The 25,501-nt window shown below is 31.2% G+C and overlaps 1 protein-coding gene across 1 annotated transcript in view; it reads right to left on the bottom strand.

The window, feature by feature from the left end:
• LOC143065489 (tyrosine-protein phosphatase non-receptor type 4-like) overlaps window positions 1-24,906 on the bottom strand; it is a 90,977-nt gene extending 66,071 nt beyond the window's left edge. The window contains exons 1-12 of the mRNA XM_076239074.1: window positions 24,777-24,906; window positions 20,990-21,141; window positions 20,403-20,552; window positions 18,478-18,520; window positions 7,924-7,999; window positions 7,077-7,174; window positions 6,282-6,402; window positions 5,610-5,697; window positions 4,750-4,791; window positions 2,398-2,486; window positions 894-957; window positions 108-268 (exon numbers count right to left, since the gene is read on the bottom strand). Coding sequence (XP_076095189.1) covers window positions 108-268; window positions 894-957; window positions 2,398-2,486; window positions 4,750-4,791; window positions 5,610-5,697; window positions 6,282-6,402; window positions 7,077-7,174; window positions 7,924-7,999; window positions 18,478-18,520; window positions 20,403-20,552; window positions 20,990-21,141; window positions 24,777-24,891 — 1,199 coding nt within the window. The 5' untranslated portion in view covers window positions 24,892-24,906. The remainder of the gene's footprint in view (window positions 1-107; window positions 269-893; window positions 958-2,397; window positions 2,487-4,749; window positions 4,792-5,609; window positions 5,698-6,281; window positions 6,403-7,076; window positions 7,175-7,923; window positions 8,000-18,477; window positions 18,521-20,402; window positions 20,553-20,989; window positions 21,142-24,776) is intronic.
• Between the last annotated feature and the right edge of the window lie 595 nt (window positions 24,907-25,501).

Here is a 25,501-nt window from a genome sequence, read left to right as displayed (position 1 = left end):
GTTTGATCACTGTGTTAAGAACTCTTATACCAGGTTCAACTTCTGCTGTTAATATTAGTAAATAAACAAAAATCCAGAGCATATCAAAGGGAGGCAAATCTACTTACCTATATCGAAATTTTGATCCTAACGAAAATACTTTCTTGGAGGGAGGGTTGGGAACATACAAACGAAAAAATGTATGATGTTCTACACATGACTTCCATAAATTTTTACATGATCTATAACTGTTCATATTGAAGCCTATTAAATTTTCCACAGAATCATTCTGAAATTAAAAAGAAAATATTTTTAAAAATATTTTATTCTGCATGAAAATAAGAATTACAAAATTACTCATAATTCAAAAGTTTGATGTTGGTAAGCACCATAGATTAAAGAATGTGGATTGTATTGTAGTTCAAAATACATTGACATCAGAAATGCCAGAAAAATTAATTTAATGATCTGACACAAGATTGCTATGTCCTTGCTGTATAATATCACTTGAGGGAAATGATCTGACACAAGATTGCTATGTCCTTGCTGTATAATATCTGACACAAGATTGCTATGTCCTTGCTGTATAATATCACTTGATGGAAGTATGTGTCATATGGCTTATGGTAGCTATAGTACACATGATTACAAACATTTGTACCAAGTATGAAGCGTTTTGTCAATCAAAGATCAGTTTTATTTACAAGTAGTACAAATGATGAAACTCTAATGTCCACTCAAGATTTACATGGAAATTTAGCATAAATAAAATCACCAACAGCTGAGTTTTTTAAAGTTTTTTTTTAATTTAATGACTCAGAACCTTCTAATTGGATTTAATCAATTATTGAATTAATACTAATTATTCAATTGCACCACAAGATGACACCCCCCCTTTTATTACTTTCACTTACAACTTCTCTTCGTAGCTGAATGAAAAACTGTTTTCTTTTAAATGAAATTTTAACTATCTTTGCCCTGAAAATAAAATAAATTGAATGAAGTATGCAATTAGGAAAAAACATGATCAAACAATGATATGAACTTCATTATCCTTATACTCATTTTTTTGGTTTTTGTTTTGGTGAAAAAATAGTACCTACTAAACTAAGGAGAACATGTCTTACTAATCTTAAATTACTACTCTTCTTCAAATGGTTAAATCATAAATAATTATGGCAATGAATGTATTAAAAAACTACAAATATTAAAAATTTCAAAGGTGATATCAACCAACATAGTTGTCTTTCCGTTTTTCAACAATTTGCTTCTTTCGTGGGTTAAATTTTCATTTTTGATTGTCTTAACTGCAGATTTAGTTTTTCCCTGTAAGACTTCATGCATAAAATTCTAAATATATGCAGGAATCTATGTTCAGTAGTTATTGTTTGTTGATGTGGTTCATAAGTGTTTTTTATATATATTAGACCGTTGGTTTTCCTGTTTGAATGGTTTTACATTATTTTTTTGTGGCCCTTTAAAGCTTGCTGTTCGGTGTGAGCCAAGGCTCCTTGGCTTTGAAGACCGTACTTTCACCTATAATTGTTTACTTTTATAAATTGTGACTTGGATAGAGAGTTGTCTCATTGGCACTCATACCACATCTTCTCATATCTACCACATTGAATCATTTGATTAAACTATTAATCTTGCCCTTGTCTCTGATTATTCTCACATACTCAAATATAAATAGCAGACATGTTGTTCTTGCTTTAGTTTATGGTGCCAACCTTAACATTGCTCTGTAATTTCTGTTTTTTGTGATTATTTGCTTTCCGTTGATCTGATGAGTTCAGCTTTTAAAACTGATTTTTATAGTTTATTCATATGTTGTGCCGTTATACCACCGTCCCAAACTAGGGGGAGGATTATGCTTCTGCAAACATATTTAATCCCGCTTCATCCTGTATGTTTCTGTTCCAAGGCAGGGGTGTGTTCCAATGTATGTGTATGTTCCAATGTATGTGTCTGTTCCAAGGAAGGGGTGTGTTCCAATGTATGTGTCTGTTCCAATGTATGTGCCTGTTCAAAGGCAGGGGTGTGTTCCAATGTATGTGTCTGTTCCAATGTATGTGTCTGTTCCAATGTATGTGCCTGTTCCAAGGCAGGGGTGTGTTCCAATGTATGTGTCTGTTCCAAGGCAGGGGTGTGTTCCAATGTATGTGTCTGTTCCAAGGCAGGGGTGTGTAATGAGTGGTTTTAGTTTGTTGCTGCACATCATATTTCTCTTTTGTTTATTGTTTTGTACATTAATCAGATATAGGAAGATGTGGTGTGAGTGCCAATGAGACAACTCTCCACCAATCAGGCTTGTTTTTCAATTGTTATTTTTGGGCCTTTTATAGTTTACTATGCTGTTTGGGTTTTGCTCATTGTTGAATAACCAACCAAACAAAGGTGACACCTAGCTGTACTTACCAGGGGAATGTGTTGATTTTAACATTGTTCTGAAAAACCACCAACCCAACAGAGGTGACACCTAGCTGTATATCAACACTGCTCTGATCCTAAAATATATGGAAATAAAATTATCTTTTCAAATGTCCTCCATATACAGATTTGCATTATAGTTTCCATAAGAAATTTGTTTCCCTGGAAATTTATGACAATTAAATGTGTTACCACAATGTAGCCTACACAGGCATCTACTTTCTCTCGGTATTATCACAGTAAACAATTCAAAGATAAATAGTAAGTTGACCGAAATAAAAATAAATAAATTTGGGTTTAAAAAAATTTAAAGGGTCATCAGAAACAAATGTTTCCCCTAGATAACCATATTCCTTTACTCTGTGTATGTACTGTATCATCTGGTTATTGTCTTTAGTTTGAAATTTATAAATTGACCAATTCACTAACTGAGTTTCAATCAACCATATGAATTAAATCTTTAATTTAAACAAACTCGACTTTGAAAAAAGTAATAATCTGACTACTTTTGGTATCACTGTTTTCAAAATTCCAATAGGGAACATACTTTATATAATTGTATTAATAAACCAATTTTTTGAAATGTTTCGGCCATTGCCCTTCTTTAATTCTTTATTTTTCCTCACAACTACATGGCTGACATTACATTTGTAATTCCTTTTTCAATCATTGAAAAGATGTTATACTTTTGGTATGTTAGATAATCAAACCCTTTTTAATATATCATATACACATTATATATTATGATGTTCATGCTAATATGATCCTTAATTTTTCCTATTTCCTTGCTATTACCCTTATCAGAATTATAAGCAAGGACATTTCTTCCTTCATGTTTTCTGCTAAGTTTATATATCTATATACATACATAAAATAGAAAGATCTTCAAAAAAATGCTTTGTCTTATAGATAACACCATCACCATTAAAGTAAAAACAGGAGAAATATAATCAGGTTCAAATCAAGACTTAAATAAAAGTCACATGTTCACTATAAGTGTTTTGATGAAACAGAAATTACCCTGGTTTAGTTTTTATAGATATTAGAAACAGAATACAATAAATTTGTTTTTACACAGCTATATGGTACAACAGAATAGAAGGGAAGAAAACAGAAGAAAAAACTTACACAACTAAACGACTTAACATCATTCTGTCTTTTATCGTTTACATAGGTTTATTATTTATTTTGCTACTGAAGTAAATATAGGATGAAGTATTTGTTTATTTTTTTCTCTAAATTTGCTTTAAACTAATCCGATATTCAGTCTTCACACATTACCACAGGCAAAGCAGCCTAGGCTAAAACCATCTCAATAGGCCAACAGAAACTTTGGCTAAAACCGTCTCAATAGGCCAACAGAAACTTTGGCAAAAACCGTCTCAATAGGCCAACAGAAACTTTGGCTAAAACCATCTCAATAGGCCAACAGAAACTTAGGCTAAAACCATCTCAATAGGCCAACAGAAACTTACAAAAAAAACATCTCAATAGGCCAACAGAAACTTAGGCTAAAACCATCTCAATAGGCCAACAGAAACTTACAAAAAAAACATCTCAATAGGCCAACAGAAACTTAGGCTAAAACCATCTCAATAGGCCAACAGAAACTTACAAAAAAAACATCTCAATAGGCCAACAGAAACTTAGGCTAAAACCATCTCAATAGGCCAACAGAAACTTACAAAAAAAACATCTCAATAGGCCAACAGAAACTAACAAAAAAAAGTCTGAATGTTGAACTCCTGAAAAGTGTAAGCTAATAAAGCAACATCTCCATATTGCAATTAATGTTGTGGCGTTTCATGCAAAAACATTTGACCATTCATTCTGACATATTTTCAAGTCAGACTATGGGAATACACAGTTATCACTATTGGGCTAAAACTAATTGAAAGTTCTTCCATTTGTGCAATAAAAATTAAAATACCATCCACCAAACTATTAAGCCAGAATTATGTTTTTTTAAAGGTATGTGCTGCCAAGTTTATAATGGTGGGTTTTACGACAATATACGAAATTAAACATGTTCAATTCATGGTGACCAGTAATTGTGTGTCAAGAATGAATCAAATAAAAAGGGAAATACAACAATTGAAAAACAGTGAAAATTACATAACTACTTTATAAAATAAATAAAAAATGTTTTTGAGATAAAGTAAAACCGTAAACCCTGATTAAGAAATACCTAAAAACCATAAACTCTAATTGTGAAATACCTTAACTTTAAACCTTGGGAGTCTTTTCAGTGATCTTTCTGGTAATATTGTTATACTCATCTTAAAGAGTTAGTAAAGTGTTAGTAAATAAACACAGAAAAAAGAAGAAAATTATACTAACAACATTGAATTGTCCCGTTTCTACATCACCAATCATCATTGACTGAAAAAACAAGAAGAATTATCTCCCTTGAAGGAAAAAATCATTTCAAAATTTTTTAATATGCTAACTGCCATAACTTTCTATAGAGTTAAAATTTTGTAAACGTACATTGTAAAAAAAATTTTTTTATATAATCAACAATTTTTTTATAGCTAAAATACTGAAACATATTTTAAGTTATCTCCCCTGATAAAAAAAAAAATGAAAATCTGATTTAAATATAGCTTTTTCAGATTTAATTGTTCAATATAAAAATGAAATTTATCAGACTACTTATAAAAGAATGAAATGTCAAACACACAGATGCATTTTGTTTAAAGCAAGATAAAAGTTAAAAGGGAGATAAAACTTCACAATCAAACTTATGAGGAAAAGATTAAAAGATTTCTAATTAATCTAATTGAAACCGGCAGTTGCAGACAAGCATTAAACCACTTTAAGCTTAAGATACCTCCATATTCATCATTTAAATAATTCATTTCAAGTCCAGTTTAATGAGGACATATTTTGGGGATAAATTTAGCACTATAATTAGTGAAAGTTCAATTTAATAAGATGTAAAAATTGACAAAATAATCCAACTTTCTACTTGATACAATGCATAAACATATAAAAATCTTCTTTGATAAAATAAAAAATCCTCTAATTCAAAAAGGGACAATAAACTTGTTTTCCACGTTAGGGTTATCTTATTAATTACAACGCCTTTATATCAAATTCGGACATACCCCTTTTACCATTTGCAGAAATGAAATTTCATCCAAATGATGTTCATCTTATATAAATAATTATAAAATCATGAGTTATCTCCTCCTTACCCGAGCATTATGTAAATCTACACCGTACATCTCTAATCGTTTGGCTTTATCTAAGTAATTATATTCAGCATCGGCAGGATTCTGACCTCTAAAAATAACAAAAACAACAATGACAAAGACAGTAAATAATAGAGACTTGAAATCTACATGTTGGATACTAAATTATATAAATTCTGTCAGTTCTATTACATTTCTTTACAATGGTAACAATGATAGATTGAGTGTAAGATAAAACTAACAGATTTTCAGTCCAATACTTCAGGCTCAAATCCATAATTCTGGTTTCTTTTTTAAAAGTTTTCTTCTGTCAACCGTAAATTAATATTATATATTCCAATGTTTTCATATGATGTATGTTTTCATATGTCTATAAATATTGGTCTATTTTCCTATTTCTGTATAGCTATATTCTCTTGTCGCTGTATGAGAACTAGTGATACATTCAACTGCATTCTGCATAGTAGACTCATAACTTATTGTATGATTGCCAATGAGGCTTAAATCCACCAGAGTTCACATGAAGTGGATAAAAGCAATTATAGTTCACCATGCGGCCTTCAACAATGAGTAACATGTTCATTTTATTTTGATGTCAAATTTAGTTTGTACAATAATAAATGACTGCTGGTAAAGTTACTGTTTTAAAGGAGCCCATAATGTATCTAAAATTACCTGTGTTGTTTATGTAGATCAGAAACTTGTTTTTCAAATTCTGGTGTTTGATTAGGTATAAATCTGTAATCAGCTAAGTAATTGTCCCGATGTTCATCAGGGTTAAAATCACCAAGCTCAGCTAAAATTACAAACACACATTAAAAGTCATATATTTGACACCAGCTAAAAAATATCAACTTCCAAAACAAGAGAAGCTCAACCAACTTTTAAATTTACATATTTTTTTGGCAATAATATAGGGTTATTGAGATGACAATAAAATGGAATATCTTCTATGTTTGTACATTTTATTTACAATTGTTTTCTCTTATATGTGTGAATAGTCTTGTTGTTTTAAAAATAATAAATTTTATCTTATTAGTGTTTTGTTTCATTTATAATTGTTTGTTTTTTTGACAACATTTGTTCTTGCGGATACATAGAGCGTGAAATGATGACACTTTAAACTGCTATCAATTAATAAATCAATCTTCTGACATAGATACTCTTCAATTCCATAACAGATTCTACCAATGTAACAGTAAATTGTTGCTCATAAAATATAACATTTTATTCTATTAAGTTTCTCATTGAAATATAATTTACATGTGACATTGTAACATGTACTATCTTGAATCTGTTGTCTGGTGTTGTTGTTACTACCACTGAAAATTACCAGACATGTACATTTTTTCTCATTTCGCAAGTTTCTTTATTTTATGTGAGGTTCATTCATATCTGTTCAGTCACATTCAGATAGTATTTATTGTTCACACGCTATACAAATAGATTCCAACATATTCCACTACTCACACTGCACTGCATAACTGGCCAATAAAATGGCTGTATTCTGTGGACACATCAACCTTCCCTCTAAAATATCTCGTTTTACTTGCAAGAAAAAGTGATACCTAAAAAATATTTAAATCATGCAATCAATAATTTTATTTTAATTATATTAGAGATTTTACATTAGTTTGATAGAGAACTTTTCTTTCCAAATGACATTAAATTCATTTGTAAACACAATATTTATTCAATGATTGTAAGTATATGCTTCAGGTGTACAAAATATACTGAGCATCAAAGGAAACACAACACTGCTCAAACAAATATCACAAAAACATTTATGACAAATACATCTTAGTCAAGGACTATCTTTCTCCACCTTTGTCAGAAACAGTTGAAAACATAACTTGATGATGGTGAAACTGATGTCACCCCAATTCCAATTGGATCTGTGTTTTGAGTTAATAAGTTTCAGTTTTAAGAACATGTTGTCCAGCAGTTGTTGTTTGTTGATGTGGTTCATAAGTGTTTTTCGTTTTTTTTTTTTTAATAGATTAGACCGTTGGTTTTTCTTTTTGAATTGTTTTTCACTAGTCATTTTGGGGACCTTTATGTTTTTCAAAGAAACCAAGGCTCCATGTTGATGGCTGTACTTTGACCTATAATGGTTACCTTTATACAAGTTGTGACTTGGATGTAGAGTTCTCATTGGTACATATACCACATCTTCTTATATCTATACACACAGAATGGAGACACGACAGACTCTGTCAGAAACAGTACATTGTCAAGGCTAGACAAGAAGCCTTTTTTTATGACAATTTCAATTAAGGTCACTTGTTTGACGTAAGTAACTGTATTCTCGACTTACCTAGTGTATTCTTCAGCTAGTTTGCTGGGGTCTGACACATAAAACTTCACACGAAAGAAAAATTCAAATGGAGGTCCTGAAAAAACAAACAATTTATCTTTATTATAGAGATTCTACTGACATTGTGTACTGATATATTAGTTGGAATAATAGTGTGACTTTGGCTGTATTATTGGTACATATTTTGAAAAGAAGATTTTTTGGTCAATAAATCAAGAAAATTCATTTAAAATTCTACAACACATACACTGAAAACTATCTTGTCTTTGTAAATAAATACAGTTGTCAACTGATTATTTCCTCTAAGAATTACCAGGCATCGTCTGTTATTGTAAAAAATAGTTTCTCTGATATTTATCATACAAATGCTATATAGAATCAATTAAATTTTCATTTAATTTTTTTATAAATTAGTGCAAGTATAGTATTCAAAATAGCAATATCCAATCAATCAAGTTGCTCAAGTCATGTTGTGAGATGGAGGCTTTTAAGTTTATATCCAAAAACTTCATAGCTGCACTTAAGATTAAGAACAGCAATAATAAGCACTGTTACTATAATGCATTGGTTTAATCCATCTAATACGCTTCCATCCTAACTTTATTATATTTGAATATGACCTGACACTTGACCACTATTAAAAAGTATTATGTAAGGTTTCTTACCTCTGCACTGTTTCTTTATAGTCTTCAGAGGATTATAAAGTATTATGTAAGGTTTCTTACCTCTGCACTGTTTCTTTATAGTCTTCAGAGGATTATAAAGTATTATGTAAGGTTTCTTACCTCTGCACTGTTTCTTTATAGTCTTCAGAGGATCATAAAGTATTATGTAAGGTTTCTTACCTCTGCACTGTTTCTTTATAGTCTACTTCACCACTATTATAAAGTATTATGTAAGGTTTCTTACCTCTGCACTGTTTCTTTATAGTCTTCCATCCTAACTTTATTATATTTGAATATGACCTGACACTTCACCACTATTATAAAGTATTATGTAAGGTTTCTTACCTCTGCACTGTTTCTTTATAGTCTTCAGAGGATCAAGCCCCTGACACTTCACCACTATTATAAAGTATTATATAAGGTTTCTTACCTCTGCACTGTTTCTTTATAGTCTTCAGAGGATCAAGCCCCTGACACTTCACCACTATTATAAAGTATTATGTAAGGTTTCTTACCTCTGCACTGTTTCTTTATAGTTATGTAAGGTTTCTTACCTCTGCACTGTTTCTTTATAGTCTTCAGAGGATTATAAAGTATTATGTAAGGTTTCTTACCTCTGCACTGTTTCTTTATAGTCTTCAGAGGATCATAAAGTATTATGTAAGGTTTCTTACCTCTGCACTGTTTCTTTATAGTCTTCATATTATAAAGTATTATGTAAGGTTTCTTACCTCTGCACTGTTTCTTTATAGTCTTCAGAGGATTATAAAGTATTATGTAAGGTTTCTTACCTCTGCACTGTTTCTTTATAGTCTTCAGAGGATCATAAAGTATTATGTAAGGTTTCTTACCTCTGCACTGTTTCTTTATAGTCTTCAGAGGATTATAAAGTATTATGTAAGGTTTCTTACCTCTGCACTGTTTCTTTATAGTCTTCAGAGGATTATAAAGTATTATGTAAGGTTTCTTACCTCTGCACTGTTTCTTTATAGTCTTCAGAGGATCATAAAGTATTATGTAAGGTTTCTTACCTCTGCACTGTTTCTTTATAGTCTTCAGAGGATTATAAAGTATTATGTAAGGTTTCTTACCTCTGCACTGTTTCTTTATAGTCTTCAGAGGATCATAAAGTATTATGTAAGGTTTCTTACCTCTGCACTGTTTCTTTATAGTCTTCAGAGGATTATAAAGTATTATGTAAGGTTTCTTACCTCTGCACTGTTTCTTTATAGTCTTCAGAGGATTATAAAGTATTATGTAAGGTTTCTTACCTCTGCACTGTTTCTTTATAGTCTTCAGAGGATCATAAAGTATTATGTAAGGTTTCTTACCTCTGCACTGTTTCTTTATAGTCTTCAGAGGATTATAAAGTATTATGTAAGGTTTCTTACCTCTGCACTGTTTCTTTATAGTCTTCAGAGGATTATAAAGTATTATGTAAGGTTTCTTACCTCTGCACTGTTTCTTTATAGTCTTCAGAGGATCATAAAGTATTATGTAAGGTTTCTTACCTCTGCACTGTTTCTTTATAGTCTTCAGAGGATTATAAAGTATTATGTAAGGTTTCTTACCTCTGCACTGTTTCTTTATAGTCTTCAGAGGATTATAAAGTATTATGTAAGGTTTCTTACCTCTGCACTGTTTCTTTATAGTCTTCAGAGGATCATAAAGTATTATGTAAGGTTTCTTACCTCTGCACTGTTTCTTTATAGTCTTCATATTATAAAGTATTATGTAAGGTTTCTTACCTCTGCACTGTTTCTTTATAGTCTTCAGAGGATTATAAAGTATTATGTAAGGTTTCTTACCTCTGCACTGTTTCTTTATAGTCTTCAGAGGATTATAAAGTATTATGTAAGGTTTCTTACCTCTGCACTGTTTCTTTATAGTCTTCACCACTATTATAAAGTATTATGTAAGGTTTCTTACCTCTGCACTGTTTCTTTATAGTCTTCAGAGGATTATAAAGTATTATGTAAGGTTTCTTACCTCTGCACTGTTTCTTTATAGTCTTCAGAGGATTATAAAGTATTATGTAAGGTTTCTTACCTCTGCACTGTTTCTTTATAGTCTTCAGAGGATCATAAAGTATTATGTAAGGTTTCTTACCTCTGCACTGTTTCTTTATAGTCTTCAGAGGATTATAAAGTATTATGTAAGGTTTCTTACCTCTGCACTGTTTCTTTATAGTCTTCAGAGGATTATAAAGTATTATGTAAGGTTTCTTACCTCTGCACTGTTTCTTTATAGTCTTCAGAGGATCAAGCCCCTGACACTTCACCACTATTATAAAGTATTATGTAAGGTTTCTTACCTCTGCACTGTTTCTTTATAGTCTTCATATTATAAAGTATTATGTAAGGTTTCTTACCTCTGCACTGTTTCTTTATAGTCTTCAGAGGATTATAAAGTATTATGTAAGGTTTCTTACCTCTGCACTGTTTCTTTATAGTCTTCAGAGGATTATAAAGTATTATGTAAGGTTTCTTACCTCTGCACTGTTTCTTTATAGTCTTCAGAGGATCATAAAGTATTATGTAAGGTTTCTTACCTCTGCACTGTTTCTTTATAGTCTTCATATTATAAAGTATTATGTAAGGTTTCTTACCTCTGCACTGTTTCTTTATAGTCTTCAGAGGATTATAAAGTATTATGTAAGGTTTCTTACCTCTGCACTGTTTCTTTATAGTCTTCAGAGGATTATAAAGTATTATGTAAGGTTTCTTACCTCTGCACTGTTTCTTTATAGTCTTCAGAGGATCATAAAGTATTATGTAAGGTTTCTTACCTCTGCACTGTTTCTTTATAGTCTTCAGAGGATTATAAAGTATTATGTAAGGTTTCTTACCTCTGCACTGTTTCTTTATAGTCTTCAGAGGATTATAAAGTATTATGTAAGGTTTCTTACCTCTGCACTGTTTCTTTATAGTCTTCAGAGGATTATAAAGTATTATGTAAGGTTTCTTACCTCTGCACTGTTTCTTTATAGTCTTCAGAGGATTATAAAGTATTATGTAAGGTTTCTTACCTCTGCACTGTTTCTTTATAGTCTTCAGAGGATTATAAAGTATTATGTAAGGTTTCTTACCTCTGCACTGTTTCTTTATAGTCTTCAGAGGATTATAAAGTATTATGTAAGGTTTCTTACCTCTGCACTGTTTCTTTATAGTCTTCAGAGGATCAAGCCCCTGACACTTCACCACTATTATAAAGTATTATGTAAGGTTTCTTACCTCTGCACTGTTTCTTTATAGTCTTCAGAGGATTATAAAGTATTATGTAAGGTTTCTTACCTCTGCACTGTTTCTTTATAGTCTTCAGAGGATTATAAAGTATTATGTAAGGTTTCTTACCTCTGCACTGTTTCTTTATAGTCTTCAGAGGATTATAAAGTATTATGTAAGGTTTCTTACCTCTGCACTGTTTCTTTATAGTCTTCAGAGGATTATAAAGTATTATGTAAGGTTTCTTACCTCTGCACTGTTTCTTTATAGTCTTCAGAGGATCATAAAGTATTATGTAAGGTTTCTTACCTCTGCACTGTTTCTTTATAGTCTTCAGAGGATTATAAAGTATTATGTAAGGTTTCTTACCTCTGCACTGTTTCTTTATAGTCTTCATATTATAAAGTATTATGTAAGGTTTCTTACCTCTGCACTGTTTCTTTATAGTCTTCAGAGGATCATAAAGTATTATGTAAGGTTTCTTACCTCTGCACTGTTTCTTTATAGTCTTCACCACTATTATAAAGTATTATGTAAGGTTTCTTACCTCTGCACTGTTTCTTTATAGTCTTCAGAGGATTATAAAGTATTATGTAAGGTTTCTTACCTCTGCACTGTTTCTTTATAGTCTTCAGAGGATTATAAAGTATTATGTAAGGTTTCTTACCTCTGCACTGTTTCTTTATAGTCTTCAGAGGATTATAAAGTATTATGTAAGGTTTCTTACCTCTGCACTGTTTCTTTATAGTCTTCAGAGGATCATAAAGTATTATGTAAGGTTTCTTACCTCTGCACTGTTTCTTTATAGTCTTCAGAGGATTATAAAGTATTATGTAAGGTTTCTTACCTCTGCACTGTTTCTTTATAGTCTTCAGAGGATTATAAAGTATTATGTAAGGTTTCTTACCTCTGCACTGTTTCTTTATAGTCTTCAGAGGATTATAAAGTATTATGTAAGGTTTCTTACCTCTGCACTGTTTCTTTATAGTCTTCAGAGGATTATAAAGTATTATGTAAGGTTTCTTACCTCTGCACTGTTTCTTTATAGTCTTCATATTATAAAGTATTATGTAAGGTTTCTTACCTCTGCACTGTTTCTTTATAGTCTTCAGAGGATCATAAAGTATTATGTAAGGTTTCTTACCTCTGCACTGTTTCTTTATAGTCTTCACCACTATTATAAAGTATTATGTAAGGTTTCTTACCTCTGCACTGTTTCTTTATAGTCTTCAGAGGATTATAAAGTATTATGTAAGGTTTCTTACCTCTGCACTGTTTCTTTATAGTCTTCATATTATAAAGTATTATGTAAGGTTTCTTACCTCTGCACTGTTTCTTTATAGTCTTCAGAGGATCATAAAGTATTATGTAAGGTTTCTTACCTCTGCACTGTTTCTTTATAGTCTTCACCACTATTATAAAGTATTATGTAAGGTTTCTTACCTCTGCACTGTTTCTTTATAGTCTTCAGAGGATTATAAAGTATTATGTAAGGTTTCTTACCTCTGCACTGTTTCTTTATAGTCTTCAGAGGATTATAAAGTATTATGTAAGGTTTCTTACCTCTGCACTGTTTCTTTATAGTCTTCAGAGGATTATAAAGTATTATGTAAGGTTTCTTACCTCTGCACTGTTTCTTTATAGTCTTCAGAGGATTATAAAGTATTATGTAAGGTTTCTTACCTCTGCACTGTTTCTTTATAGTCTTCAGAGGATCATAAAGTATTATGTAAGGTTTCTTACCTCTGCACTGTTTCTTTATAGTCTTCACCACTATTATAAAGTATTATGTAAGGTTTCTTACCTCTGCACTGTTTCTTTATAGTCTTCATATTATAAAGTATTATGTAAGGTTTCTTACCTCTGCACTGTTTCTTTATAGTCTTCATATTATAAAGTATTATGTAAGGTTTCTTACCTCTGCACTGTTTCTTTATAGTCTTCAGAGGATTATAAAGTATTATGTAAGGTTTCTTACCTCTGCACTGTTTCTTTATAGTCTTCAGAGGATTATAAAGTATTATGTAAGGTTTCTTACCTCTGCACTGTTTCTTTATAGTCTTCAGAGGATTATAAAGTATTATGTAAGGTTTCTTACCTCTGCACTGTTTCTTTATAGTCTTCAGAGGATTATAAAGTATTATGTAAGGTTTCTTACCTCTGCACTGTTTCTTTATAGTCTTCAGAGGATCATAAAGTATTATGTAAGGTTTCTTACCTCTGCACTGTTTCTTTATAGTCTTCAGAGGATCATAAAGTATTATGTAAGGTTTCTTACCTCTGCACTGTTTCTTTATAGTCTTCAGAGGATTATAAAGTATTATGTAAGGTTTCTTACCTCTGCACTGTTTCTTTATAGTCTTCAGAGGATCATAAAGTATTATGTAAGGTTTCTTACCTCTGCACTGTTTCTTTATAGTCTTCAGAGGATTATAAAGTATTATGTAAGGTTTCTTACCTCTGCACTGTTTCTTTATAGTCTTCAGAGGATCATAAAGTATTATGTAAGGTTTCTTACCTCTGCACTGTTTCTTTATAGTCTTCAGAGGATTATAAAGTATTATGTAAGGTTTCTTACCTCTGCACTGTTTCTTTATAGTCTTCAGAGGATTATAAAGTATTATGTAAGGTTTCTTACCTCTGCACTGTTTCTTTATAGTCTTCAGAGGATTATAAAGTATTATGTAAGGTTTCTTACCTCTGCACTGTTTCTTTATAGTCTTCATATTATAAAGTATTATGTAAGGTTTCTTACCTCTGCACTGTTTCTTTATAGTCTTCAGAGGATTATAAAGTATTATGTAAGGTTTCTTACCTCTGCACTGTTTCTTTATAGTCTTCAGAGGATTATAAAGTATTATGTAAGGTTTCTTACCTCTGCACTGTTTCTTTATAGTCTTCAGAGGATTAAAAAGTATTATGTAAGGTTTCTTACCTCTGCACTGTTTCTTTATAGTCTTCAGAGGATTATAAAGTATTATGTAAGGTTTCTTACCTCTGCACTGTTTCTTTATAGTCTTCAGAGGATTATAAAGTATTATGTAAGGTTTCTTACCTCTGCACTGTTTCTTTATAGTCTTCAGAGGATTATAAAGTATTATGTAAGGTTTCTTACCTCTGCACTGTTTCTTTATAGTCTTCAGAGGATTATAAAGTATTATGTAAGGTTTCTTACCTCTGCACTGTTTCTTTATAGTCTTCAGAGGATTATAAAGTATTATGTAAGGTTTCTTACCTCTGCACTGTTTCTTTATAGTCTTCAGAGGATTAAAAAGTATTATGTAAGGTTTCTTACCTCTGCACTGTTTCTTTATAGTCTTCAGAGGATTATAAAGTATTATGTAAGGTTTCTTACCTCTGCACTGTTTCTTTATAGTCTTCAGAGGATTATAAAGTATTATGTAAGGTTTCTTACCTCTGCACTGTTTCTTTATAGTCTTCAGAGGATTATAAAGTATTATGTAAGGTTTCTTACCTCTGCACTGTTTCTTTATAGTCTTCAGAGGATTATAAAGTATTATGTAAGGTTTCTTACCTCTGCACTGTTTCTTTATAGTCTTCAGAGGATTATAAAGTATTATGTAAGGTTTCTTACCTCTGCACTGTTTCTTTATAGTCTTCAGAGGATCATAAAGTATTATGTAAGGTTTCTTACCTCTGCACTGTTTCTTTATAGTCTTCAGAGGATTATAAAGTATTATGTAAGGTTTCTTACCTCTGCACTGTTTCTTTATAGTCTTCAGAGGATTATAAAGTATTATGTAAGGTTTCTTACCTCTGCACTGTTTCTTTATAGTCTTCAGAGGATTATAAAGTATTATGTAAGGTTTCTTACCTCTGCACTGTTTCTTTATAGTCTTCAGAGGATTATAAAGTATTATGTAAGGTTTCTTACCTCTGCACTGTTTCTTTATAGTCTTCAGAGGATTATAAAGTATTATGTAAGGTTTCTTACCTCTGCACTGTTTCTTTATAGTCTTCAGAGGATTATAAAGTATTATGTAAGGTTTCTTACCTCTGCACTGTTTCTTTATAGTCTTCAGAGGATCATAAAGTATTATGTAAGGTTTCTTACCTCTGCACTGTTTCTTTATAGTCTTCATATTATAAAGTATTATGTAAGGTTTCTTACCTCTGCACTGTTTCTTTATAGTCTTCAGAGGATTATAAAGTATTATGTAAGGTTTCTTACCTCTGCACTGTTTCTTTATAGTCTTCAGAGGATCAAGCCCCTGACACTTCACCACTATTATAAAGTATTATGTAAGGTTTCTTACCTCTGCACTGTTTCTTTATAGTCTTCAGAGGATTATAAAGTATTATGTAAGGTTTCTTACCTCTGCACTGTTTCTTTATAGTCTTCAGAGGATTATAAAGTATTATGTAAGGTTTCTTACCTCTGCACTGTTTCTTTATAGTCTTCAGAGGATCATAAAGTATTATGTAAGGTTTCTTACCTCTGCACTGTTTCTTTATAGTCTTCAGAGGATTATAAAGTATTATGTAAGGTTTCTTACCTCTGCACTGTTTCTTTATAGTCTTCAGAGGATTATAAAGTATTATGTAAGGTTTCTTACCTCTGCACTGTTTCTTTATAGTCTTCAGAGGATTATAAAGTATTATGTAAGGTTTCTTACCTCTGCACTGTTTCTTTATAGTCTTCAGAGGATTATAAAGTATTATGTAAGGTTTCTTACCTCTGCACTGTTTTTTTATAGTCTTCAGAGGATCATAAAGTATTATGTAAGGTTTCTTACCTCTGCACTGTTTCTTTATAGTCTTCATATTATAAAGTATTATGTAAGGTTTCTTACCTCTGCACTGTTTCTTTATAGTCTTCAGAGGATTATAAAGTATTATGTAAGGTTTCTTACCTCTGCACTGTTTCTTTATAGTCTTCATATTATAAAGTATTATGTAAGGTTTCTTACCTCTGCACTGTTTCTTTATAGTCTTCAGAGGATTATAAAGTATTATGTAAGGTTTCTTACCTCTGCACTGTTTCTTTATAGTCTTCAGAGGATTATAAAGTATTATGTAAGGTTTCTTACCTCTGCACTGTTTCTTTATAGTCTTCACCACTATTATAAAGTATTATGTAAGGTTTCTTACCTCTGCACTGTTTCTTTATAGTCTTCAGAGGATTATAAAGTATTATGTAAGGTTTCTTACCTCTGCACTGTTTCTTTATAGTCTTCAGAGGATCATAAAGTATTATGTAAGGTTTCTTACCTCTGCACTGTTTCTTTATAGTCTTCAGAGGATTATAAAGTATTATGTAAGGTTTCTTACCTCTGCACTGTTTCTTTATAGTCTTCATATTATAAAGTATTATGTAAGGTTTCTTACCTCTGCACTGTTTCTTTATAGTCTTCACCACTATTATAAAGTATTATGTAAGGTTTCTTACCTCTGCACTGTTTCTTTATAGTCTTCAGAGGATTATAAAGTATTATGTAAGGTTTCTTACCTCTGCACTGTTTCTTTATAGTCTTCAGAGGATTATAAAGTATTATGTAAGGTTTCTTACCTCTGCACTGTTTCTTTATAGTCTTCAGAGGATCATAAAGTATTATGTAAGGTTTCTTACCTCTGCACTGTTTCTTTATAGTCTTCAGAGGATCATAAAGTATTATGTAAGGTTTCTTACCTCTGCACTGTTTCTTTATAGTCTTCAGAGGATCATAAAGTATTATGTAAGGTTTCTTACCTCTGCACTGTTTCTTTATAGTCTTCATATTATAAAGTATTATGTAAGGTTTCTTACCTCTGCACTGTTTCTTTATAGTCTTCAGAGGATCATAAAGTATTATGTAAGGTTTCTTACCTCTGCACTGTTTCTTTATAGTCTTCAGAGGATTATAAAGTATTATGTAAGGTTTCTTACCTCTGCACTGTTTTTTTATAGTCTTCAGAGGATCATAAAGTATTATGTAAGGTTTCTTACCTCTGCACTGTTTCTTTATAGTCTTCAGAGGATTATAAAGTATTATGTAAGGTTTCTTACCTCTGCACTGTTTCTTTATAGTCTTCATATTATAAAGTATTATGTAAGGTTTCTTACCTCTGCACTGTTTCTTTATAGTCTTCAGAGGATTATAAAGTATTATGTAAGGTTTCTTACCTCTGCACTGTTTCTTTATAGTCTTCAGAGGATCATAAAGTATTATGTAAGGTTTCTTACCTCTGCACTGTTTCTTTATAGTCTACTTCACCACTATTATAAAGTATTATGTAAGGTTTCTTACCTCTGCACTGTTTCTTTATAGTCTTCAGAGGATTATAAAGTATTATGTAAGGTTTCTTACCTCTGCACTGTTTCTTTATAGTCTTCAGAGGATTATAAAGTATTATGTAAGGTTTCTTACCTCTGCACTGTTTCTTTATAGTCTTCAGAGGATTATAAAGTATTATGTAAGGTTTCTTACCTCTGCACTGTTTCTTTATAGTCTTCAGAGGATTATAAAGTATTATGTAAGGTTTCTTACCTCTGCACTGTTTCTTTATAGTCTTCAGAGGATTATAAAGTATTATGTAAGGTTTCTTACCTCTGCACTGTTTCTTTATAGTCTTCAGAGGATCATAAAGTATTATGTAAGGTTTCTTACCTCTGCACTGTTTCTTTATAGTCTTCATATTATAAAGTATTATGTAAGGTTTCTTACCTCTGCACTGTTTTTTTATAGTCTTCAGAGGATCAAGCCATCTCTACAATTAAATAATAAATAAATGTTAAACCTCACTTTGATAATTATAGTAATGTCAATAAATAAATGTTAAACCTCACTTTGATAATTATAGTAATGTCAATAAATAAATGTTAAACCTCACTTTGATAATTATAGTAATGTCAATAATGATTGATCCCTGGGAAAATTATCTGGTAATCTCAACATGGTCTGCAGCAACAAAAGTTTGATCACTTGACTTTCAGTTTCAATTTTAAAGCTAAATTAAAGTTGACATAGAGATATGTCTCGCCTTATGTGATTCAAATAGTAAAATGCAAAAAGAAAGTAAACTCATGTTTGCACGAACCAACATCATTAAATTTGTACTTATAGATAAGTCTGGCCAATAGCCATTATGTATTGCATTACACCAGACTTAATTGACTAGTACACATGTAATGGACATTTTTTCATTAGTATATAATTTAGTATGGAACACCAAATGAGATGCTATTTCTATTGTAATGTATTTCTACAACAGCTGAATCATATCAGAAGTGTGAAATGCACCATTTCTGTTGGGACTGAATTGAATAGAATTGAACTACTAAGAGAATAGATGATCAGGTTATATAATATTGTTTACAGAGTTGACATTTTTTTTCATCTGTTTTGTGTTCTATATGCACTATGATGTATTGTTTAATGTTATATTTCTGGTAACCTCCAATTCCTTCCTTGTTTAAAAAATATATAAGCAAAATCTGGAACACAACAAAACAAATAAACAGATACATTATATCAATAATGTTTAACCCATGACATATATATACTTCAATAATAGGAAGTCATTCAAATTATAACAATTTGATCCAGGAAACAGACAATTTCATAAAAGGTCAAATGATTACGTAATTGTATCCTAGTTTATTGCACTTCATAATACGATCAAAATACACAAATTAAAACTTGTATATTGTTTTTTTCTAGGGAATAAACTGTTGTCTGCTTATATAATACACATCTATGTGTGATAAAATAAAGCATACTTGATTCAGCAACCGGGGAAATAAAACAGAATATTCTGGTGTGACCATTAAAATGAACTAATTTTCTTTTTCTTTCTGTCTTAATGAATATTTTACTCGTAAATATTTGATTGAAAAGAAGAAACCATTTACAAACCAAGCATCAGACCACATAGGAAATGATAGGGAGAACCCATAAGACAGATCAGGGAAGAAAAATAGAGAAAAATCAATACTAAGTTACAAATCAATTAATTCCTGGAAAATCTCAAAACATTTGACACAATCATTAACATTGCTAATACTGTTGTAGGGAAAATATCTGAACATTTCTTTGTTTTTAAAATTCCATTAGGAACATTTCTCATTTAAACTCAATTAGTAAGAGGTGAAATTTCCATCCTAAACACATTACAATAAAAGTGTAGTTTTGTTCACAATTGAGCCCGCTTACTAAATAAATTTTGTTATAAGCAAAGACAAACAAAAAGAAAACTAAAGGTTTTGCATTCAAACGTATAGAAATGGCAGTCTATTCTTTGCTTAGGGAAATCAAAACTAGAGGTTCCATGGAGGATGTATCACTGATCTGGGATCTTTACAAAGCAAAAACATGTAATGAGAATATTTCATATAGTTTCTAACAAGAAGGCAAAAAAAGAAATCTTTAAAGCCATTTAACTCATATAAGGAGTTCACTGATGACTTCTGCTATGCAGATCTATTGTTGAATTTGTATAATAATTATATTCATGTTTTTATAAGATGAGATATTTGTAAAAGTTGTGGATGATGGATTACAGACACAAAGTGTTGAGAAAATTAAAGCTGATGTGGCTGTTTTGTTTTTATATGCAAAAAAAATATACACTCATTTGAAGAGGTACTTACCATTGCGTAGGAAGTGACTTGCACATGACCATGTGGTGCTCCTTCAGTAGGAGGAGCTATATCTATGAACTGTAATCCAAAATAATCCTTTTCAACAAGTTCTAAATGTCCAAACACTTTATCTAGTAAATGTTGGGCTTTAGCTCTTTTCTGTTAAATAAAGAAAAAGCTGTAACTATCAGATAATGGATAAACTAAAGGCATCAGCAATTGGATGAATTGTTAACATGTTAAAAACAACTGACCATTCGGGATATGAAAATGCAAACTAGTACTGATATGATAGTCATCACCATATACACATGTACAACATATATAGGGTCTAGATGAGGCGGGTGCAGGATTTTCTTGCTGCAATTTTGTTTGTTTAGGTTGTTGTCTCTTTGACATATTCCCTATTTCCATTCTCAGTTTTATGTATTGTTTTAACCCTTCACATTGAAGTTTTAGGGAGATGAGGGATACAATGTATCTATATATATATTTATCATGATATAATTTACATTTTTAGAATATGTTTAAAATGAGGATTCTGAAAGGAAAATGGTTTACATATAAAATACAACGAATCTATCATAACAACTTACATCAACTTCAAAAACTTCTTGGCTGTCATCCAAGAAATGAACAACACATGTGACTGTCTTTGGCCGGATGTCCTGGAAGTTTGCGGCCATTTCTGATGCCCGAACATCGTATGTGCCGCCGGACATTAGCCGCAATGACATAGCTTGTAACTCTGCAAGTAGAAAACTAATCAATCAATTTGTAAATCTTCTTAAGTAGGAAACGACATATTTTGACTTAAATCAATGTGTATAAAAGGATCCTTTTCATTACACAAATGTGTACAAAGGGATCCTTGTAAGGGGAGCTCTGACTGAAATAAAAAAATACTACTTAAAAAGGGTCCAAATGCAACTAGCATAAAAATATGTAGTGAGGTTGTTTTTTTTTAAGATCTCCATGTTATTTTCTCAATTCTTCACCCATTAACCAATAAGTTTATTAAATGTTTCATTTCATACATGTAACTGATGTTCTTAATGCCAAGTAGTCTCTTGTTGAAGCTAATCATAATATTATAAGAACACTGTCTTTTAGGTATAACATAATCCTAATTTTCGATCAAAGCTGAAGTCTTTCCATTAACTAATTAGAAAACTGAACATAAGCATGCTCGTATAATTACGATTTCCTCTAGATTTATCTATAAGACAAGAGAAAGATCTGAGGTTAAAAGGTTTGGTTTACTTCGTTACCAGATGTCTTACACATGTTATTTATAAATACTGATCACTGATGTTAATTAAAAGTTTTTTTCCAGTAGAAATTACAGAACAGTTGTAATCACTCAAATTCATAGTATCTTCTTCAGTGCTTTTCAATTTATTCTGAGAGAAGAATTTTGAAAACAAGGACAACCTCTTATAAAATTGAGAATGAAAAAAGGAAATGTGTCAAAGAGACAACAATCCACCCGACAAAAGATCAGAAAGCAGGCCAAGGCCACCAATGGGTCTTCAACAGAGAGAAAATCCAGTGCTTAAGTTTTAGCTGGCTCCTATCAATGCATCCACAACCCTTTTGGATTAAAAGGAGATAGATATCAGCAAAATTAACCAAAAGACAGTCTTTTATTCACCATGTTTAATTTAGACATGTAATAATCATTATATATTCTGAGAATGATTTATATAATTTAGTAATATTATAAATGCAGATTATAATAACAATATAATGACTAACCTATCCTGATTAATGACATCCTCATAGAAACATGTTTACATCCAATGAAAATGAATTTCTACCCATTTCCCAAATTACCATACATGTACAATAACAGTGAATTTACAATTCATCGTCAGAAATTATCTTCCCTTAACTTTGGGAAATAATGTTAGCAGTTGTTTTATCATGTCTTTTGTCCATATACATTTATAAGTACATATTCAGTTATCTCCAAGTCATGATGTTTAGCATCTCTTTCAGCTTGCATACATAAATTTAACAAACAAAAAATTTCAGATAATTTTCTATGGAATATTCTATTGGAAAAACAAATGTTTAATCCTTTTTAACATATCAAAATGGTTATATTATCATTTTACATTTCTCCACCTTTTATGATGAAAACACATTTATCTTCCATTTATCATGTGCACCCTTTCATCCCTAATTTGTAAGATTTTCTCTAATCATGACATATGATCACCCTGATTCTCTTCCCATCCTTATACAGCATACAATATCTACATTTAGTAGGCACCTTTCATGGAGACCAATAACATACTTCCCTTAAAGTCTATTTGCTCAATAAATACTTCCTTACATTAAAACTTTTCAGATCTACTTCATTCTTAGCCACAAACTACAGACTCAATATCATTGAATTTGTATGTAAAGAGTAAGCCCCCCCCCCCCACTCATGTAGAGAAATCTTTTATTGTATCCTTAATAAATTCAAGCTCCTTATTTATTTTATGAAAGCCCCTTGTCATTATTAAAGACATTATCTATGCTCTTCCCAAACAAACCCCAGGCTCAATATCTATATTTATAAGGCCCCCTTTCATCAAGATATCTAAATGCTCTCACCTAAAATATTTAGACCCAATATCTACATGGAAAAGCCCCCCTGTCATTAAGTTAATAAGACTTTCTATATGCTATATATTGCTCCATTGGACAAGGCTCAATATTGACATTGAGTAGACCCTGGTCAGTACGACATTCTATATGCTCTTCCCTACAAACCCAAAGCTCAAGTTTTTAAATAGAGTGTGCCCCTTTCTTTACGACATTCTATATGCTCTTCCCCTGTAACTCCCGGTTCAATATCTACATTGAGAAGGCCCCTGCCATTGAGACATTCTATATGCTCTTTTCCACAAACCCCAGGCTCAGTATCTACATTGAGTATACCCTGCCCCCCTCAATAAGACATACCTGGTCCATCATTCTCTTCCCCATTGACTCCAGGCTCAATATCTATGTTAGCCTCTGTTAACATTTTTGTCAGATCTCCCTAATACACTTATCTATGTCATCTTTAAAACCTGGGAACATCATTTCCACACAATAAATCAAAATATCACGGCTCATTAATCCTTATTCCTTATCTAATTACTGTTACATGTGTACTGTCATCTGCATGCTTCCATGGATGACCAACAGAAATCGGTAAAATCTATTTATAAAATGTCTCCATCAGATGTTCCAAGCATTACACAGTTTATCTGCTTCATTGCACAATTATTTATAATCTTTCATTAAATTTCCATTCTAATTAAATACAATACAATGTTTAAATCTATATAATTGCATTAATGCAATCTTTGCTACATCTATGTCAAGTTCCAAAAGCTATAGCACACAACCTATTATTTGCTCAGCAGCAGCATCAAAATGTTACCACACATCCCTCAAAGAAAATAATGTACTTGTCCATAACACTGATTGGATGAGTCTAATTCTTATAAGTGGGGGAGGACTTATAAGGCCAAGATGTCAATATTTTCAGTCAAGTAATTATCGAGACATTTAGAAGGATCTTCATACACAGGCAAAAGTGAATCACTTAATCAGCTTAGAAAATTAAGGAAAATTACAATTTTTGCTCTAAATGCAGTGTATGCACATGGGATATAAATAACACAAGAAAAATCTATATCTGAAATTGGTTAGAAGGCAGAGAATATTGGATTGTCTGGGCAAGCAGTGTGTAACAATATCACACATTTAAAGGATTTCTTTACAAATCTCCGTGTCAATACGGTTGAACTACAGATACATTTAAGGCAGCATTGGTGTATTATTACTGTTTCTGTCTGAATATCATTTACAAATGATCATATGCAGTAAAGAAATGGACATTAACAATTTTCTTCAATATTTTGTTAGCAACACACAAACTGTTCATTTAACTAAATTATACATCATTTTACATGTTTTGCATGTTGATATGAAACAACATTGTATGTTATATGAAATGTATACTTGTTAGGATTTTTTTTAAAGTGCAACATATATACTGATAAAAGCTTTGCATTTCTAGAAACTAAATGATATAATCCACATGATTTGTACATGAAGTATGTTATAGACATTAATTCAATCACTGTTGGCTATCTCTTATTTATAAATGAAAATGAGTCCTATATTCTGAGCCCGAAAAAAAACTATCAAGTACTTTTGAAAAAATGTGTAAAATGATTGATAACAATTAGTCATGATGCCTGGAAGAATCTGCCTATCAGGCAGGTGAAATTTCAATCTCAGTTAGGTAAATTATTTTTTTTTAGACCAAAACAAAACACTAATTCTATTTACATTATTCTTAGTTTATTGCAAACCTAATCCACATATACAAACCTGACATTTCATTATGACCCAGCTGTGAAACAGTTTTCCTCCAACGATCTATTCTGGTCCCTAATTCTGAGGAAAATTGTTCCCACATCTTTTTAATATTTCTTCTACTTTCCATTTTGTCAATGTTTATATTTTTTCTCTTTCTCCAAATACTTCAGGGTGTTTAATAGTATTCCATGACATTGAAAAAAGTCAGTATTACTCCCAAAATATGTAATTTTCTGCATGTTTTTGCATATTGTGATTGGACAATATTATATCCCTGATGACAACAGCTGTCTAAGAATAGACAGGAAATAACTGGACACTTCAAACTACAGGTGCTTCCTTTGATAAATCACAGACTTGTGACAGATAATTCAACACAAGATAATCAAAGGTCTTCACTAATTCTTAATGATAATTATTTCTTCCATTCCTTTTTAGGCAGTTTTCAACCACTGACATCAATTAAATAATAAAAAATTCTTCCCTTAATTCACACAACCTCTTTCCTGTCATTCATTGGTTTATCCTCAACACTTGTTCAATTCCGTTAAAATTGGTCCAGAAGTGGGTTTTTTCTATACTATCAACACTAATTTCAATTTGCACATTTCCTTTATATTCTAATTTAAATTTAACGATGACCCTTATCTCTTTCCCTCATTATTTATTTATAAATGTTTCATCGCAATTAATAATTTTTAGATATTTAGTTATTATATATAGTACTTGTACAACAA

This window comes from Mytilus galloprovincialis, chromosome 2 (assembly GCF_965363235.1).
Source record: "Mytilus galloprovincialis chromosome 2, xbMytGall1.hap1.1, whole genome shotgun sequence".
Lineage (NCBI taxonomy): Eukaryota > Metazoa > Mollusca > Bivalvia > Mytilida > Mytilidae > Mytilus > Mytilus galloprovincialis.
The sequence above is the reverse complement of the archived record's forward strand: the minus strand, read 5'-3'. Positions and strand labels throughout refer to the sequence as shown.